Source organism: Vanrija pseudolonga, chromosome 2 (assembly GCF_020906515.1).
Source record: "Vanrija pseudolonga chromosome 2, complete sequence".
Classification (NCBI taxonomy): domain Eukaryota; kingdom Fungi; phylum Basidiomycota; class Tremellomycetes; order Trichosporonales; family Trichosporonaceae; genus Vanrija; species Vanrija pseudolonga.
In genome coordinates, this window is record NC_085850.1 from 119,823 (window position 1) to 136,532 (window position 16,710).

The 16,710-nt window shown below is 60.4% G+C and overlaps 3 protein-coding genes across 4 annotated transcripts; 1 reads left to right on the top strand and 2 right to left on the bottom strand.

Annotated features, from left to right (window-relative positions):
• Nucleotides 1–982: 982 nt before the first annotated feature.
• On the top strand, nucleotides 983–16,624 carry SPAC922.05c_4 (the record flags this gene model as incomplete). Of its 2 annotated transcripts, XM_062768321.1 has the most annotated exons (18): nucleotides 983–1,100; nucleotides 1,138–1,258; nucleotides 1,297–2,469; nucleotides 2,558–2,792; nucleotides 4,900–4,934; nucleotides 5,052–5,132; nucleotides 5,165–6,180; nucleotides 6,217–6,367; nucleotides 6,402–6,768; nucleotides 6,830–7,012; nucleotides 7,065–7,160; nucleotides 7,985–9,625; nucleotides 10,523–10,616; nucleotides 10,653–10,773; nucleotides 10,814–11,444; nucleotides 11,491–11,728; nucleotides 11,767–12,037; nucleotides 14,576–14,678. In XM_062768321.1, 18 exons carry the CDS (start codon nucleotides 983–985, stop codon nucleotides 14,676–14,678), a joined length of 6,675 nt encoding a protein of 2,224 aa, XP_062624305.1. The 2 variants fall into 2 exon arrangements, with proteins under 2 accessions (XP_062624305.1, XP_062624308.1); XM_062768322.1 differs by lacking the exons at nucleotides 983–1,100; nucleotides 1,138–1,258; nucleotides 1,297–2,469; ... (12 more) ...; nucleotides 11,491–11,728; nucleotides 11,767–12,037 and adding exons at nucleotides 14,974–15,359; nucleotides 15,399–15,488; nucleotides 15,523–15,648; ... (1 more) ...; nucleotides 15,886–15,985; nucleotides 16,024–16,624 and having other exon boundaries at nucleotides 14,521–14,936.
• Nucleotides 2,565–4,397, bottom strand: LAC12_20 (Lactose permease; the record flags this gene model as incomplete). The annotated part of the gene is made up of 4 exons (XM_062768323.1): nucleotides 4,132–4,397; nucleotides 3,364–4,088; nucleotides 3,266–3,315; nucleotides 2,565–3,225 (listed from the first exon to the last, which is right to left on the bottom strand). The coding sequence occupies exons 1-4, from the start codon at nucleotides 4,256–4,258 to the stop codon at nucleotides 2,565–2,567; spliced, it is 1,563 nt and encodes a 520-aa protein (XP_062624306.1). The 5' UTR covers nucleotides 4,259–4,397.
• On the bottom strand, nucleotides 12,100–13,149 carry LOC62_02G001826 (uncharacterized protein; the record flags this gene model as incomplete). The annotated part of the gene is made up of 1 exon (XM_062768324.1): nucleotides 12,100–13,149. One exon carries the CDS (start codon nucleotides 13,147–13,149, stop codon nucleotides 12,100–12,102), a length of 1,050 nt encoding a protein of 349 aa, XP_062624307.1.
• Nucleotides 16,625–16,710: the final 86 nt, after the last annotated feature.

Here is a 16,710-nt window from a genome sequence, read left to right on the forward strand (position 1 = left end):
GTCTCCTCCACCTACCCGGCTCGCGCAGCCGCCTCGCTCGCCTCTAGAGCTGTGATGGGTGAGCGGTGAGCATCGGTGGAGGTCAGTCAGGAAGATGTCAATGACGACCAAGACGCAACATCTCGCGTCATCCGTGGCTGTTACTGCGCTTGCCAGTTTTGCAAAACACCATCTCGACCGAGCCTCCTCTCCTCCGCTCTTTCCCACCGGCAACGATGCTCAGTCACCAGGGCTGCGGCACTGCAGTAGTGCGGTTCACACCCCCCACGCCAGATGCATTGTCACGCGAAGACGGTCATACATGCATACTTAAAGCTGGTATAATGTGCTGTCGGCGGGTTGCCGAGCCTACCGTGCCATTTGCCCACGTGGCGAGAGATGATCTCCTCGGAGCCTTTGGCCGGCCTTTGGGTGGCTGATGCTGCTGATCCGATCCTCGACACCCATCCAAGTCGCCATACATGAGCATCTCAATATCTCAACCTGCCTTTGCCTCGCATTCTCCCACTAGCCACTAGCTCCTAGTCGAGGACCTGCTGCGCACACTTCGGACCCCAGGCACTCTGTCTCCTCCTCCTGACTACAGCAGCACCCACTAACGTCGCGCTGAAACCAACTGACGCTGATGACCCCATGTCGTCAACCTCGCCTACAGATCATCGGTCACAACATGATCCACCATGCCATGACCCCTGTCCCCTTCTACACTGTGACTGTGCACGCACTTTCAAGGGTTTACCCATCCCTCCGCTGGATATCGCTGATCTCGGCGTCGCGCCTGTGCTGTGGGCGTGTACGGGCTCGCACCGTTGGCAAGTGGTGACATGTCGCCATCGTCGATCTCGACTGTCACCGCGCTTCCGAATGGAGACGTCCCGGCCACCTCCACCACGGCATGGAAGGAGGGAGATAAACCTGCTGCGTTTCGTTTATATGCCGGCCTCGTCGTCGACGTAGAGGCAGGCCCCAAACACCCCACACCATGGCCGACAACTCTAGCAAGACTGAGCTCGCGCAGCCGTTTGAGAAGCGGGTATGGTACCGCTCGCCCATCACCGCGGCGGTCATCATCGGCCTGTGCAACTTTGCTGCTCCCGGACGTGAGTGCCACAACACACTGTCAAGCTCACAACGCAGTGTGGGACGCGATGAACTCGCTCGGCGCAGGTGGTCAGCAGACACCGTGGCTCGTCAACTCGGCCAACGCGCTCACCTTTGCGCTGATGGTCCTCACGTCGTTCCTCGGCTCGGCGATAACGTACGTGTTAGCCTTCTCTCTCCCACTGACGCCCCTAGTGACCTCGTCGGTGTCAACTGGGCCCTCTTCCTCGGCGGCGTCGGCTACGTACCCTACCTCGCCGGGCTGTATTGCAACTCTGTCTTCGGAACGAAGTGGGTCATCCTCTTCGGCGCGACCACCTGCGGCCTCTCTGCGGGCCTGTTCTGGGCCATCGAGGCCTCTATTGCATTCAGCTACCCCGAACCCGAGCGCATGGGTCTCTTTCTCGGTATCTGGATGAGCTTCCGTGTGCTCGGCCAGATTGTCGGTGGCGCCATCAACCTCGGCATGAACGTCAACAGGGACACCGAGGGCTCCATCAACCCCAAGGTCTACCTCGTCTTCGTCGGTCTCCAGGCAGCCGGACCCTTCCTTTCCTTCCTCATGCCAAAGCCCCACTGGGTGCAGCGCCGCGATGGCCAGCCCGTGCGCCTGTACACCAACATCCCGATCCTGCACGAGCTGCGCGAGACGACGCGCGTGCTCTTCTCGAAGAACTTCCTCCTCCTCATCCCGCTCATCATCGCCGGTATCTTCCCCGAGTCTTTCATCTTCACCTACATGGCCTCGCACTTCACTGTGCGTGTCCGTGCGCTCGGCTCGTTCATCGGCGCTATTGCATGCGTCATTGTCGCCAACATTGTCGGAACGTACCTCGACATCCGCCGCATATCCGACAAGACAAAGGCGCGCGTCACGTTCGGTGCACTCATGGCGCTCATGGGAGGCTGGTGGATCTGGACCATTGTCCTCGAGAACAACTTCCCCAACGGCGGTGAGGCGATCGACTGGAAGTCCAAGTACTTTGGCCGCACGTTCGCCCTCTACATCCTCCTCATGTCAACGTACCAGTGCTTCTACCTCTACGTGTACTTTGTCTCCAGACAGATGGCCAAGACGCACGCCGACGCCGTCCGCATCGCTGGTCTCGTTCGCATGGTCCAGAGCGCCGCCCAGGCTGTCTCTTATGGCACCAACTCTATCGAGAGCTTTGCTCTGCTTGGATCAGCCACCCTCAACTTTGGGCTCTGGGGCCTCGCCATTCCCTTCACCGTCATTCTCATCCGCAAGGTCGGCGTCACCCTCAATGGTCCTCCTGCCGATCGTGGCGATGATGAGGATGACCACGTGTCTAGCGCTCCAACTCTTGCGCGCAGCGACAGCAAGGAGCAGCGATGGGACGGTTCAAAGTAGACCCCTGTATCGTAGACTTAGATGTACTTGTGCGAGCTCACGCATTACATTCCCTCCGGCCCCTATAACTACTAAATTATCAAGTTCCGACTTAGACACGCTTATCGTTATCATATCTGATCTCCTTGGCCTCGGTGTCTGGCGACGACGGCACCTGCTTCAAGTCGCGCTCGTCATGGAGGTGGTTCTGGGTGTGAAGTTCGGCCTTGTCGCCGTCAAAGATGACTGCAATCTCCTCGAGCATGCGGCCCTTGGTTTCGGGGAAGGCGAAGTAGATGACGACAATGGCGAAGATCAAGACGGCGAGGAAGACAAAGTAGTACTTCCACGTGATGGATGCGAGGGCGATGGGGTTGACATATGTGTTGAAGGTCGACGAGAGCATGACACACATGAGGAGGATCGCCACGCCCTTGGAGCGGAGGTTGAACGGCAGGATTTCGAGGGGGTACGCGAGCGTGAGGCCAGTGTACCCAATGTCGTAGAAGAAGAAGTAGATGAACAGCATGGCCATGACGGCCTTCCCTGCGGGGTCGTGCCCGTTGGCGTAGGCGGCCGAGCAGGCCGTGATGACGACGTACGAGAAGAACATGCCGATCGCCGACGTGAGCCACATCTTGCGCCGTCCAAACTTTTCACAGACGAGCGCGCCAAAGATGGCTGCGAGCCAGTTGAACACCTGTAGCCCGGCGTTGTAGCCTGTTTGTTGGACTGCGTTGGTGATGCCGACGGATTGGAGGATCGTGACGAGGCTGGGGGTGTGAGCTTCCATTCGACATGTTGGTAGCTCACTAGAAGCTGATGACACCGTTACCCGCCCACTGACTCGTGAATGCGACAGTCTGCGGCATGTGTCAGCATCAACTCCAGCACTCTGTCGCGCTGCTCACCAGAATGATCGCCAAGCGCCAGCGGTTGCCCTTGGTCTTGATAAAGGTGGTCCACGACATGCCCTTTGCCTCGCGCTCAATCTCAATTGCCTCCTGGATCTCCTGCAACTCGTACACAACGAGTTCGTCGCTCTTGTCCCCGTTGGCGTGGTACTTGGCGAGCATGTCGTGCGCCTCCTCGACGCGGCCGTTGGCCACGAGCCAGCGCGGCGACTCGGGGATGAAGGGGATGGCGGCCAGCGCCATGACGGGCACGATGATCTGGAAGAGGAGGCACATGCGCCAGCTCCAGTTCGTGTGGCGCATGTACACTGCGCCAAAGCAGACCCACGCGGCGATAATGCTGCCAATGTAGAAGCATGTCTGGATGAGCGCGGTCGTCTGGGCACGGTTACGCGGGTGTGCAATCTCGGCGGTGTACGGCCCGCCCGCGACGCCCGTGAAGCTGCCGCCAAAGCCGAGGATGAAGCGCCCGCCAAACATCTTCCACCCGCCCGTGGTGAAGGTCTGCACGAGCGCGCCGATGATGATGATAATGTACCCGATGACCAGCGCCCACCGGCGGCCAAACTTGTCGGTCGCCCACGCAGCTGGGATGTAGCCTGGGATCGCGCCGAGCGACTGGGCAGCGACGATCGTGCCGAGCTTGGTAGGGCTCGGGTGGTCGATCGCCTTCATGAACAGCGAGTTGGCCTGCAGGCCGGCCATGACGGCGCCGTCGTAGCCTGGTCGGTCGTCAGAACAGCTGCTCAGAGTGCACGCACTTACCCGTGCTGACGCTGCTCGAGAAGCCGACCGCGATACCGAGCGCGAGAGCGCGCAGGCCCTTGTCCTTCCACCACCAGGGTGACGTGTTGTTGCGCAGGTGTGCGAGGGGATTCGGCGCGGAGGACATCGTGGAGAGAGTCGTGTGTGGTGTCCTTGCCGCTGCCGACGCGCATTGTATCTTTATAGATGCTATCGTGTGTGTGCGGCGTTCATGGTACGGGGATCGAGGTGAGCCCAGCCAGCCCCCACACACGCGCCCGACATCGTTCACAGAGAGAAAGGAGTGTGTGGGTGACACGGGATCTGTCACCGTCTGAAGATCTACCGGGGGCAGTCAGGGGCCAAAGGCAGGCTCGTGGGCAATCGTAATCGACGCGCGGATGGAGCCAATCCTCGGGTCGCCGCGTGCGGGCCCCGCGGGCTTACACTAGCTTACCTTTCTTATTCCGGAGCCAAGAAATGCAGCACCTGACCAACTCTGGAGCACTGCAGACCAAATCGGCACGGCAGAAGTGCGAGCGGCTGATCACGGCTCGGTCGAGCGAGGCCCCGGGGTGGGAGACGACGAGGGGCCGAGGCAGGGGAGCAGGGGGAGGGTGGGGCGGGTTACCCGCTAAGACTGCGCGGGCATGATCCCACCCCCAACCCCGCAGGGACGACTGAGACAATAATACGGCAGAACTCACCGACTTCCATTGACCGACTCTTACTTCTCCACTCTCACTCACCGGCGACATGGTAGAATCGACCCCACCGGAGGGGGACCAGCCCCCGCGCCACCGAACTCTCCGTCCAAGGAAAGCGTGAGTAGCTCGCACGGCACTAGCTGACCCCAGCTGCGTCACTTGTCGAAAGCTCAAGGTGCGGAGCTGGACAGCAAGATGAGCCGCTGACCGCCAGACTCGATGCCTGCCCCGCAGGATATCTGACGATCTCAACGCCCCGTGCGCGCGATGCACCCGGCTCGGGCTGGCGTGCGAGTACAACCATCTCCGGCGAGGGTGGGTTTGGGTGCTGGTTGTCGCTTATGCAGACCGCCGAAGGGGTTCAAGCGCAAGCGGAGGCTCCAGGGGAGCGATGATCCGTCCCCGGTGGAGTCGATATCGCCTGGCACGGCTACACCAGCAGGCCCAGGGGCAGCCTCAGGCCACCATGCTACGGATGAGGCAGTGCTGCCGACACCATCCTCCGACGCGCTATGGCTCGCGTTGTCGTCCGTGGCCCAGTCGACGGGGGCGAGCGGACCGTCAGCGATCCACCCACCAGGAGTGTCAGCTGCGCGCATGAGGGCCGACAGGCTAGACGAGCTGGCGCCGCTGCTCCGGTCGACACCAGCAGCTGGCAAGTCGCCCCAAGGGGTCTTTCCGCTCGTGAGGCCGTTCTACCCCGATCTAGAATCCCGACCTGCAAAGATGAAGAAGACGCTCGAGACATACCTGGAGCCCCGGATCGGCGACGAAGACAGTCGTTTCCCTTCTATCGAGCCCGAGGAACGAACGCATGCAACCTTGGAGGCTGGAGACGGTACACCTGGAACTGTGCTCGACCTCTTGGTGTCGCAGTCCCACCGCACGCCGACGCTTCCCATCCCTGATCCCGTTAGCGTCGGGCTACTATCCGAGCCCGAAGCCCAGTGGCTCTTCAAGCGGTTCGCAGAGCACGTCTCCCCGTCGTCCCACATCTTCGACCACGCGTACCACACCTACGAGCGAGTCCGGCGCTCGCCAGTGCTGTTCACGGCGGTGATGTACGCCGCGGCGCGCTTTTTCCGCCCCCACCTGGCGGACTGGTGCCTCGACATGGCGGAGACGGGCATCGCGCGGGCAATGAGGAATGCCGACGTGGATTTACCGCTTGTCCAAGCGCTGCTGACGCTCGTGTACTGGAAGCGACCCAAGGATCCGACTGCGTACTATAAGCTCGGGCTGGCGACGCGGTGCATTTGCCAGCTGGGTGTCAAGTGGCAGATCGACGAGTGGGACCCGTCGACTGTGGCTGATGACGAGGAGAGGGAACGGGCGAAAGTCGACGCGGAGAGGGTGGCTTACAGTGCGTTTGTGCGGTGAGGGCGTATGCTGACGGAAGCTGCATTCGGCATGGACAACTCGTACGGCGTCATGTTCCGTCTCCCGTCCATGGGCTGGCCTATCCCACCAGCGCGCAAGCTGCGGGTCTGGGCGGAGAATCACGCCCATCTCGGCGTCACGGGCGACTTCTTCAAGGTGTTCTTGACCGAGTGAGTGGGTGCACAGGGCGGCACTGACCCACAGATGCTGGGAAATGCACCAGGAAATCGGCGAATATTCGCGCCCCCCATCGACCGACAACGAGTCCGTGGACGAGCTGACCGTCTGCTCCCTGGCAATGGAGCACGTCACTGTCCTCTCGGAACGGTGGCTCAATGACCCGCAGCCGACGGGGGTTCTGCGCCTTATCATGGTGCTCATACTCAAGATGATGCTGATGAAGCGGCATGTCGTGAGTCTGCTGCACGGCCTGTCGACCATCTCGGCCGTGCTCGATTTGTTCAAGGAGTGCGCGGATGTCGTCGTTCAGCTGGTATCGAGCGGCGAGGTCATTTTCCTGTCCGACATGTCGACAGTGTCGCTCTCCGTGCCGGTGTTACTGGCCTTTCATGTACGTTTCGTCGCTTGCGGCTGTCGCTGACCTACCACAGGCCCGTAACGAAATGACCCAGGAAGACGTGTCGCGAACAATCTCGATCCTGCGCACGACGTCCGAGGCCGTCGATCGCCTCACCCCACTCACAGGGGACGACCACCCTCTGTGCTACGTCCAACGGTGTCACCACCGTGTACTGAGCGCGCTTGAGCGCTTCCAGCCGAACCAAACACCCCAGGCCAACGACTACCAGGACGTGGTAGGTGATGGAGGTGCAGCCATTACTGACTCGTAAGCTCGCACACCTCCAGCAACTCCTGGGCGATAATTGGACGCACGCCCCTGCTCCTGATCTTAGTAACGACAGCGCCTTTCTGAATGACCCGTTCTGGCTGTATCCCACCCATGTAGTATAGTCACTGCTCGTTTCGCATGCATACACGGCGCCGATCCGAAGAGATCGCCTTGTTCCTGCGCACCGACCACTTTCTAATTAAGCCTATTCAAGTTTTTCGGGGGCTTTCAATACAATTAACACAAAACTGCCACCTTCACGAAAGGAGATGTGAATGATGCCTTCCAAGCTGGATAACAAAGGACAGGATAACGACTGGCCTCGGCGGACCGGCTTGGCCGACAGCCTCGCTCCAGGACAGCTGGAGTGCCTCGCCCCCTAGCACACACAGTATACGGGGCGCTCGTGCACCCGGTGCACGAGAACCTCTCCTTGTAGTCACCGCACTCCCCACAGATGTGAAGATCACGTCTGCGGGCGGCTGAAAGTCTCCCGAACTGCAGTTCTACCTACCTAAACGGCCCCGCACATATGTTCACCGGTCATGCAGGGTAATCTTGGCGGGCTGACGGGGCAACTGACCCCATTGACGCTGATTTGGGTTTACGTGAGCCCGAAGGTCGTCGCCGCTGGAACGCTGGGGGTTAAGCTCGGGGAATGCTCGGAATAAGTCCAAATCTGCCGTGTGACTTGTGATCAACTACCCCAGGTTCTTCTGCAAACATCGGCGCGTCAATGTCCCGCTCCCTGCTTCGGCGGCCGCTGTGGGCGACGAGGATTGCCATGGAGTGGCCCCGGCGAGCAGTCGGCCGCAGATAACGCCTCTTATAAGGCGTTCCCAGCCGGACAAGCCCTCTCTCCCCACACCGCGGACGCCCAACAATGACGACCGACACCCTCCTCCCGTACCAAGATGACTCACGACCCATCGACGAGCGCGTCGAGGACCTGGTCTCGCGCCTCACGCTCGAAGAGAAGGCCGGGCTCATGTTCCACATGATGATCATCCCGTCTGACGACCTCGACGACGTGAGCCCCACCTGGGGGTTCCCCTCCACGGCCAGCCTTCTCAACCTCGGTCTGTCGCACTTCAACATCATGGGCGGCTTCGACACGGCAAAGGAGTTTGCAGAGTACACCAACAAGATCCAAACGGCGGCGCGGAACACGCGCCTCGGGATCCCCGTCACCCTCTCCACGGACCCGCGGCACGCGTTCACCGACAACCCGCAGCTGTCGCTCAAGTCGGGCCCATTCTCCCAGTGGCCTGAGAGCATCGGCCTCGCGGCCATCGGCGACGCGGAGCGGATGGAGGCGTACGCCGACATCGTGCGGCAGGAGTACATTGCTGTGGGGATGCGCATGGGGTTGCACCCGCAGGCGGATCTGGCCACCGAGCCCAGGTGGTCGCGCATCCCCGGCTCCCTGGGCGAGGACAACAACCTTGCGTCCGAGCTCGTCACGGCGCATATCCGCGGTCTGCAGCAGGCCAAGTTTGGCCCGACTTCCGTCGCGGCCTGCGTGAAGCACTTCCCCGGAGGTGGGCCACTGAAGAACGGCTTCGACAGCCACTTCAAGTGGGGCAAGGACCAGATCTACCCCGGCGACCAGTGGGACTACCACCTCAAGCCGTTCCGCGCCGCCGTGGCCGAGGGTACGCGGTACATGATGCCCGCGTACGGACGGCCAGTGGGCACGCGGTATCCCGAGGTCGGGATGGCGTTCAACAAGCCCGTCGTGACCGGCTGCCTGAGAGAAGAGCTGGGGTACAAGGGCGTGGTTGTCTCGGACTGGGGCATCCTTATCGACTACGGCACCGAGGAGAAGCTGGGCGACCTGGCCCCCGCGCGCGCATGGGGGGTCGAGCACCTCTCCCCGCTTGAGCGTGTCGTCGTGGCCCTCGACGCTGGGATCGACCAGTTTGGCGGGCATGGCGAGCCGCACTTCATCGTCGAGGCGGTCAAGAGTGGCCGAGTGCCAGAGTCGCGGATCGACGAGAGCGCCCGCCGTATCCTTCGCGACAAGTTCGAGCTTGGATTGTTCGAGTCGCCGTTCGTCGATGTCGATGCCGCTGGCGCCGTCGTGGGCAGGAAAGAATTTGTCGCTGCCGGCCTTGTGGCGCAGAAGGACGCCGTGACGCTACTCAAGAACGCGGAACACAACGGCAAGCCACTCCTTCCCCTCTCCCCCAACGCCAAGGTGCACCTCGTGGGCTTCAAGCAGAGCGCAGCCGACCTCGGCGTCACCGGTGCGGACATCGACTGGGCCGACGTCGCCGTCGTCCGCCTCCAGACGCCGTGGGAGGCGAAGGGCAACGGCGCGTTCTGCACCATGTTCCACCACGGCAAGCTGGACTTTGACCAAGCGACGCTGGACCAGGTCGCCGACCTGGCCAAGAAGGTGCCGGTCGTGCTGGAGATTTTCGCCGACCGACCTCCGATCCTCGGCTCGCTCGACGACGATGCCAGCGCCATCATGCTGTCGTATGGGCTGTCAGAACCCGCCCTCGTTGACGTGCTGTATGGCCACTCGCCCAAGGGCAAGCTGCCGTTCGACCTCCCGCGGTCGATGCAGGCGGTGGAGGAGAGCAGGACGGACACGGCATTCGATACCAAGGACCCGACGTACCGCTTCGGGCATGGACTGCAATACGCCTAGCCTCATTTGTAGACGCTGTACATGGACATCATGGGCTAGAAGCGGCGATCTCCGCGAGGCAGTTACTACCTGGTCGCCAGTGGCCCACCGTCACTCGTCCTCTCGAGCAGACGGCGCAGAGCTGCTCCACGTTAGCAGAGGCAACAACCAGTGGCCCCGCTTTTTCACGTTGCGCAACCAAACGCCATCACCCCTGTGTGTCCTGACGCCGAAAATACTCAGCCGAAGATGCTAACCGCGAGTCGGCGAAATGATAACAGGTTCATGCGTACTGAGACTGAGCACAAAATTGGAAACAGTGGAGTGGAGGTGACCTACAGGCGGATTTAGGTCGGAATAGGTCAAGTGGCATCCAGTAAATCTTCGGCAACTTCGCCTGGTAGAGCGATCACGTTGACCTCAACTAGACAAGGGCGGTCAGCGGTTGGCTCGTTGGATAGCATCACGTCGTTGGGCATAAGCGCGGTAAGCGCCCACGACTGATCACTGGGCTGCTCAACGTCTCCGCGCTCACCGGCGCAAAAAGTTGCCAAACTCGTCGCCGCAGTACAGTCACAAAGGTCGGGTGCTCATGCACGCCATACCTTCGGAATAGTACCTCATTGTACACCGCGGTTGGGGTGGCAGTGGTTATGGGTATCACGGCCTCCACTGCACTAGGGTAAGGAGGCTGTGGATCGGCGACCTCTGAGCAGGCCAGGAAAGTCGCCGGGGCAGTTCCTGCTGGACCATTCTTTTCTACAACTATATCAGTCCCCAGCCGGGCGAGACTCCGGAAGGCCCACCACCGTACTCACCATGACCTCAGCATCCGAGCTCGAGGCGGCCGGTGCCATCAAGCATGTCTGGTACCGCTCACCGATTTACGCCGCCTTCATCATTGGCATCTGCAACTTCTGTGCCCCAGGATGTGAGTACGGGTAACGCCACCGCCCGCTGACGACAGTGTGGACCGCGATGAACGCCATCGGTGGCGGAGGCCAAGCGACTCCTTTCCTTGTCAACGCGGCAAACGCGTTGACATTCACCCTGATGGTTGGCACTGCTTTCCTCGGCTCAACAGTTTTGTAAGTACGTCGTGACTAGGGATCTGCTGACGCTGGCCAGGAACGTCGTCGGCGTCAACTGGGCACTGTTTCTGGGCGCGGCAGGGTACGCGCCGTACGTGGCGGGCCTGTACACCAACACCGTGTACGGTACCAAGTGGCTGATGCTTTTCGGCGCCACGACGTGCGGGATCTCGGCCGGTCTTTTCTGGGCGATCGAGGCATCTGTCGCGTTCGCATACCCTGAGCCCGAGCGACTCGGAAGGTTCCTTGGCATCTGGACGTCGTTCTCTGTCGGAGGAAAGCTCGTCGGCGGCGCAATCAACCTCGGCATGAATGCCAACCGTGGCACGGCAGGCTCCATCAACCCCAAGGTATTCCTCGTGTTCGTTGCCCTCCAGGCCGCTGGACCATTCACGGCGTTCCTCCTTCCCCGCCCCGACAAGGTGCAGCGCCGTGACGGCAAGGCGGTCAAAATCTACAGCGATCACAAAGCTTGGGATGAGATTAAGGCAACCTGGCGTGTTCTGTTGTCCAGGGAGGTCCTCCTGCTTGTCCCGTTCATTGTGCAAGGACTCTTTCCCCAGTCGTGGGTCAACACGTACATGGGCTCGCATTTTACTGTCCGTGTCCGTTCCCTTGGAGCGTTTGTCGCCGCGGTGGCGTGCGTGATCATCAGCAATGTTGTCGGAGTAAGTCGTTTCGGGTCGACAAAGGCTCGTTTACTCACCAGCTCAGAAATACCTCGACCTCAGCAAAGTTTCCCTCAAAGCTCGTGCCCGATACACATTCATCTGGTTCACCGTCACTCGTGGAGCCTGGTGGATCTGGGCTCTCGTCCTCGAGTCCAACTTCCCCACTGACAAGGCAATCGACTGGACGTCGCCACTGTTCGGCAAAACATTTGCCCTCTACGTCCTGTTCAGCGCCAACCTGCAAGGGCTTTTCATGTACACGTACTTTGTGTGCAAGAACGGTACGTCAGGAGTAGGTATTCGAGCTAACGACGGTCAGTGTGCAAGACCCATGAGGACGAGGCACGCGTCGCTGGACTCCTCCGTGCCGTGCAGTCGGCCGCCATGGCGGTTGCATACGGCACCAGCTCGATCAAGAGCTTTGCACAGCTTGGGTCTGCCGCGCTCAACTTTGCTCTCTGGGGCGTGGCGATCGTGCCCACGTGGTTTGTCATCCGCCGGATTGGCATCGACCTCAACGGCCCCGTGGCAAAGGATAATGATGAGCATGACGAAGGGCAGGTGGCGCATTTGCCCCAGTCCGACAATGAGTCGATCTCTGGCTCTTCAGAGGAGAAGAAATAGCTGTAATTTGACATGGGACCTGCCCGCTCTAATGCATATCGGAACTACATATCTGCGAAGAGTTCAGCCAGTGGGTGACTCTTGGATACTCTCCGGTCTTGATGTAATTCTCAATCTCGACCAGCATTGACAGCACTACCCCCCAAGTGACAGTGTTGCTGTTCTCCGTCCAGCCCATCGGGCCCGGAATCCCATTGGCGAACGTCGTCCCCTCCTTGTGACACTCGCCCAGGCCGACAATCACCCACTTGTCATTCTTGTGATTATACATGACGTTGTGCGGCGCCAGGTTGAGATAACACAGCTGGTACGTGTCACGAAGGTAAGTGACGGCGGCGGTGATATCCGTCATGACATTGCCGATAGCCATGATCGGGGTGAAGACTTCGACGAAGTCTTCTTCCTTGCAGTGGTCACGGCGGTCGCTCATCTTGCCGTTGCGGGTGAACCGAACGTGTTGGCTCGAGAGGCTGACATGTGTCCACTTGAGCGCTCGACTGGGAACATTCTTATTAAACATGCCGCAGACAGCATCCTCAAGGGTCCAGTAGAGGAAGGGAAAGACAAGAGACGCAACGCGACCTCCTTCAACCTCACAGCCCAGGAAGGGAAGGAGGTTTGCGTGCTGCGCAGAGCTCACCATCTCGTTGATGTATATCTCACGGACGGTGTGCGATTGCTCTGCCTTGACAAACTCCTGGCGATAGTGAGCAAACACCACTAGGACCGAGACGAGCCCACCCACTTCGAAAATCGGCAGCTCGGTAAACTTATGGAAGACCGGCGTGTTGCGACTGAGGCCTCGGCCTCGGCGCCATTTGGGCCACGAGCGTTTGTATCGTGGCCAGATGGTCTTCATGTCAATGCGCGTACCCTCTATGGTCATGGGTGGCCCTGGGTCGCCGTCCTCGTCCAGCTCAGTACGGAGGTACTCCACCTCCTGTCTATAGAAGTGGCCGTGGCGGTCCTTCCAGACTCGAATGGTGAAAACCTTGGGGTCGTTCGGGATTGGGAAGGCGGAGAGGCGGACTTCGTTTGTATCGGCGATCTCAATGGCGCGGGGCCGATAAGGCGTCATGTGACTGCACGAGAGCTGGGAGCTGTTGAGGTGGTCGATGAGTGTGGTCTTGCCTTGGGATGCAGCACACATCAGGTTCCATATGTACTGGAACAGCCCACTGATGTTGTGCACATGTGCGGTCGCGGTACAATGAACCATCAGTGTGACATGTCTATCTGGTGGGCGAGAGCGCGAGGAGGCGAGTGCACGCAGCGGGCACGAGGCGGCTGGGGCGCGAGTCAAGACAATGCCATGGTGACTGGAGAGAGGTTGGGCAAGTTGAAACAAGTGTCGCAGGCCGCACATGCACCAGTTGTTGTTATGCCTTGAGTGCCACGACGCTTTCTCGTTGTGTGGCTCGCACTGGGTGCCACACTCCCCTGGTCATGTCGATCCTCGGTGGGAGTGACATATGTGCGAATCCTTGATCGCCCTCCTTTCGCACCCGAGTACGCTGATCCGTCACCCTTTCCGTTCACGTGCCTGCCTGCAGTGCGTGTCATGTGTATCAATAGTGACGGCCACAGCGACGGCAAGGCCCTCTTCGGCGCTCACGGTCGCTGGTCGGAGCACTGGTCTACCAGGGTGCAAGCGCTGGGTAGCTGTTGAGATAGCCAGCGCCGTCAGAGTCGTGTCACCCCATGTCGCATGTGTACTACGGCCAAACCACGGTCGCCAGCACGGCGTCCAGCCTCCACCACAAGTCCATCCTCCGCTGACATTCATCATTCTCGACACCTCGGTCAACTATTCCGAATGCTGAATGACAGTCATGACGCCAGAGCGAGGCGTTGTTGTTCCATCATAAAGTGGTGGAGGCCAAGTGGAGGTGGCTTAGATGTGCACCGGCATCTGCACGGCGCAACCGGATCATGTTGTCCCGCGCAGAGACCGTGTCCTGCGTCAGCCATAGTGCTCGTGTCGAACACCGCCAGCGTTTCGACTTGTCATGAAACTGTGCCGGCGGGCCAAACAGGCGGAACTCGTCCCGACCGGAGCTGGGAATCATGCACATGATGCCATGATGGCGTCAGTCAGGGCTACCCTCCCCCACTTTCACCATCCCTCCTCTCTCACACGTTCTCCCTCGTCCTCTCGTTCGCCGTCTTTTATCTCGCTGTAAACCAAATTCAAGACGCCGTGCCTGTCTCACCTCCTCAGGAGACACACGGACCCCAGGCGGCTTTCGGATTACGACTTGCGGGCCGCAGGCGCGGGCGGGCAGGAAATAGACCGAGGACCACGCGGAGTAAACGGAGCTGGGTCCCGAGCGAGCTCGCCGAGCGCGCCCGGCGGTGGTTGGCTCGGACTGAAATCACCGGCTCGTCGTGAGACACTTGGATCAGGTAGCCAAGCACTAGTGATTTACCATTGCACACGTTCCTGTTACTCTTACTCCCCAGCACGCCATGCCACGGCGACGTCGCGAGCAACCCCAGTGCAGACAAACGGTCCACAGAACGCCGGGTACGGCTCACGGCCTCGTGATCGCCACTACTGCTTCTGATGGCGAGCTCGTCACCACGTCGCTCGAGGCCCCGAGTTGATTGCGGCTCGAAGACGGAAAAGTCGCTGTTACGGCGGGAGTCGCGACGGCAACAGCAGCGTGGTGTGTCTAAGATATAACATCTACCGTCCACTACAGTGTCCAGCCTAATCCTACTGATTACAGCAAGCGCTAGCCATGTCCACGACGACCACCCCCGCCGTGCTCGAGTCGGGCGCGACGCAGAAGCGCGTATGGTACCGCTCGCCCATTACCGCGGCATTCGTCCTCGGCGCATGTAACTTTGCAGCCCCTGGTCGTAGGTGTCTTGCACGGATCCCACCTGACGAGCACAGTCTGGGGCGCGATGAACTCGCTCGGCGCAGGCGGCCAGCAGACGCCGTGGCTCGTCAACTCGGCCAACGCGCTCACTTTCTGCCTGATGATCCTGACCGCAACGCTGTCCTCGACGATCGCCAACCTCGTCGGCGTCAACTGGGCGGTCTTTCTCGGCGGCGTCGGCTTTGTGCCGTACTCGGCCGCGCTGTACTGCAACAACGTGTTCGGCACGCGCTGGTTCGTGCTCTTCGGCGCTGCGACGTGCGGCCTGAGTGCCGGCCTGTTCTGGGGTATCGAGGCGGGTATTGCGATCGCGTACCCCGAGCCATTCCGCCTCGGCAAGTTCCTCGGTATCTGGCTGTCCTTCCGTGTTGCTGGCCAGATTCTGGGCGGTGCAGTCAACGTGAGTCAATGTGGAGGAGGGTGTCGCTGACGTGGGCAGCTCGGCCTCAACGCCACCCGTGATCAGGCTGGAGCCGTCAACTCGAAGGTCTACATCGTTTTCATCGCCCTCCAGGTCGTGGGACCATTCGTGAGTCCCCTCTCAAAGACCCCGCTCACACCAGATCGCGTTCCTCCTCCCCCGCCCGCACAAGGTTCAACGGCTGGACGGCAAGGCGGTCAAGATCTACTCCTACATCTCGCTCTGGGAGGAGCTCAAGAAGACGGGCAAAGTCTTCTTCACCAAGGAGGTGGGTGTGGTGTCGCTGCGCAACTAACGCCCCCCAGTACATCCTCGTCATCCCTCTGATTGCCCAGGCCGTGTTCCCCGAGTCGTACACCAACACGTACATGGCGACGCACTTCACCGTGCGAGTGCGCGCCCTCGGCTCGTTCGTCGCCGCATGGGCGTGCATCATTGTCGGCAACGCCATTGGCGTGAGTGGAGAGCTAGTCATGGGCTGCTGTACACAAGCTCACTCGCCCAGAAATTCCTCGACGCCAAGAACGTCTCGCTCAAGGTGCGCGCGCGCGCCGCCTTCATCTTCATCATGACGACCCGCGGCGCGTGGTGGATCTGGGCGATCAGTACGTCCGTCTGCCTCTCTGACCCGCTAACACGACAGTCATTGACAAGAACTTCCCCGGCGGTGGCCAGGCGATCGACTGGACGAGCCCGTACTTCGGACGCACGTTCGCGCTGTACGTCTTCCTCGGCGCGTCCTTCCAGACGCACTACCTCTTCCTGTACTTCGTCATCAAGAACATTGTGTCCAAGCACGAGGACGCGACGCGTGCCGCCGGTCTGCTGCGTGCGGTCGAGAGCGCGTCCCAGGCCGTCGCGTACGGCACGTCGTCTATCGCGAGCTTTGCCCAGCTCCCGTCCGCCGCGCTCAACTTCGGCTTGTGGGGCCTCGCCATCATCCCGGCGTGGATCGTCGTGCGTAACATCGGCGTCGAGTACTTTGGCCCCCAGAACGACGAGTCGGATGACGACGGAGAGGACAAGCTTGATCGCGAGCAGGCGGCCGTGGACGCCAAGCACTAGAATACGAGTGAATAGACATTGTCGCCATACTTTGTGCATGTTAGGATTGAGCTACGGCATGTTGGGGGGCACAAAGGCACTGATGGCTGCCACAACACACACACACGCACCTCACCGCCCAGCTTCAGCAGGCATCCCGATCTCGCTTCCCGTCCTCTTCATCGTCCATGCATCCGCTCCTTTGCATCTTCGTATCCCCTGCGTCTCCCGAGATGCAAGCCATTGAGGAAAGAACAGCACATCCACGCCGCGGCTGATTGGCGAC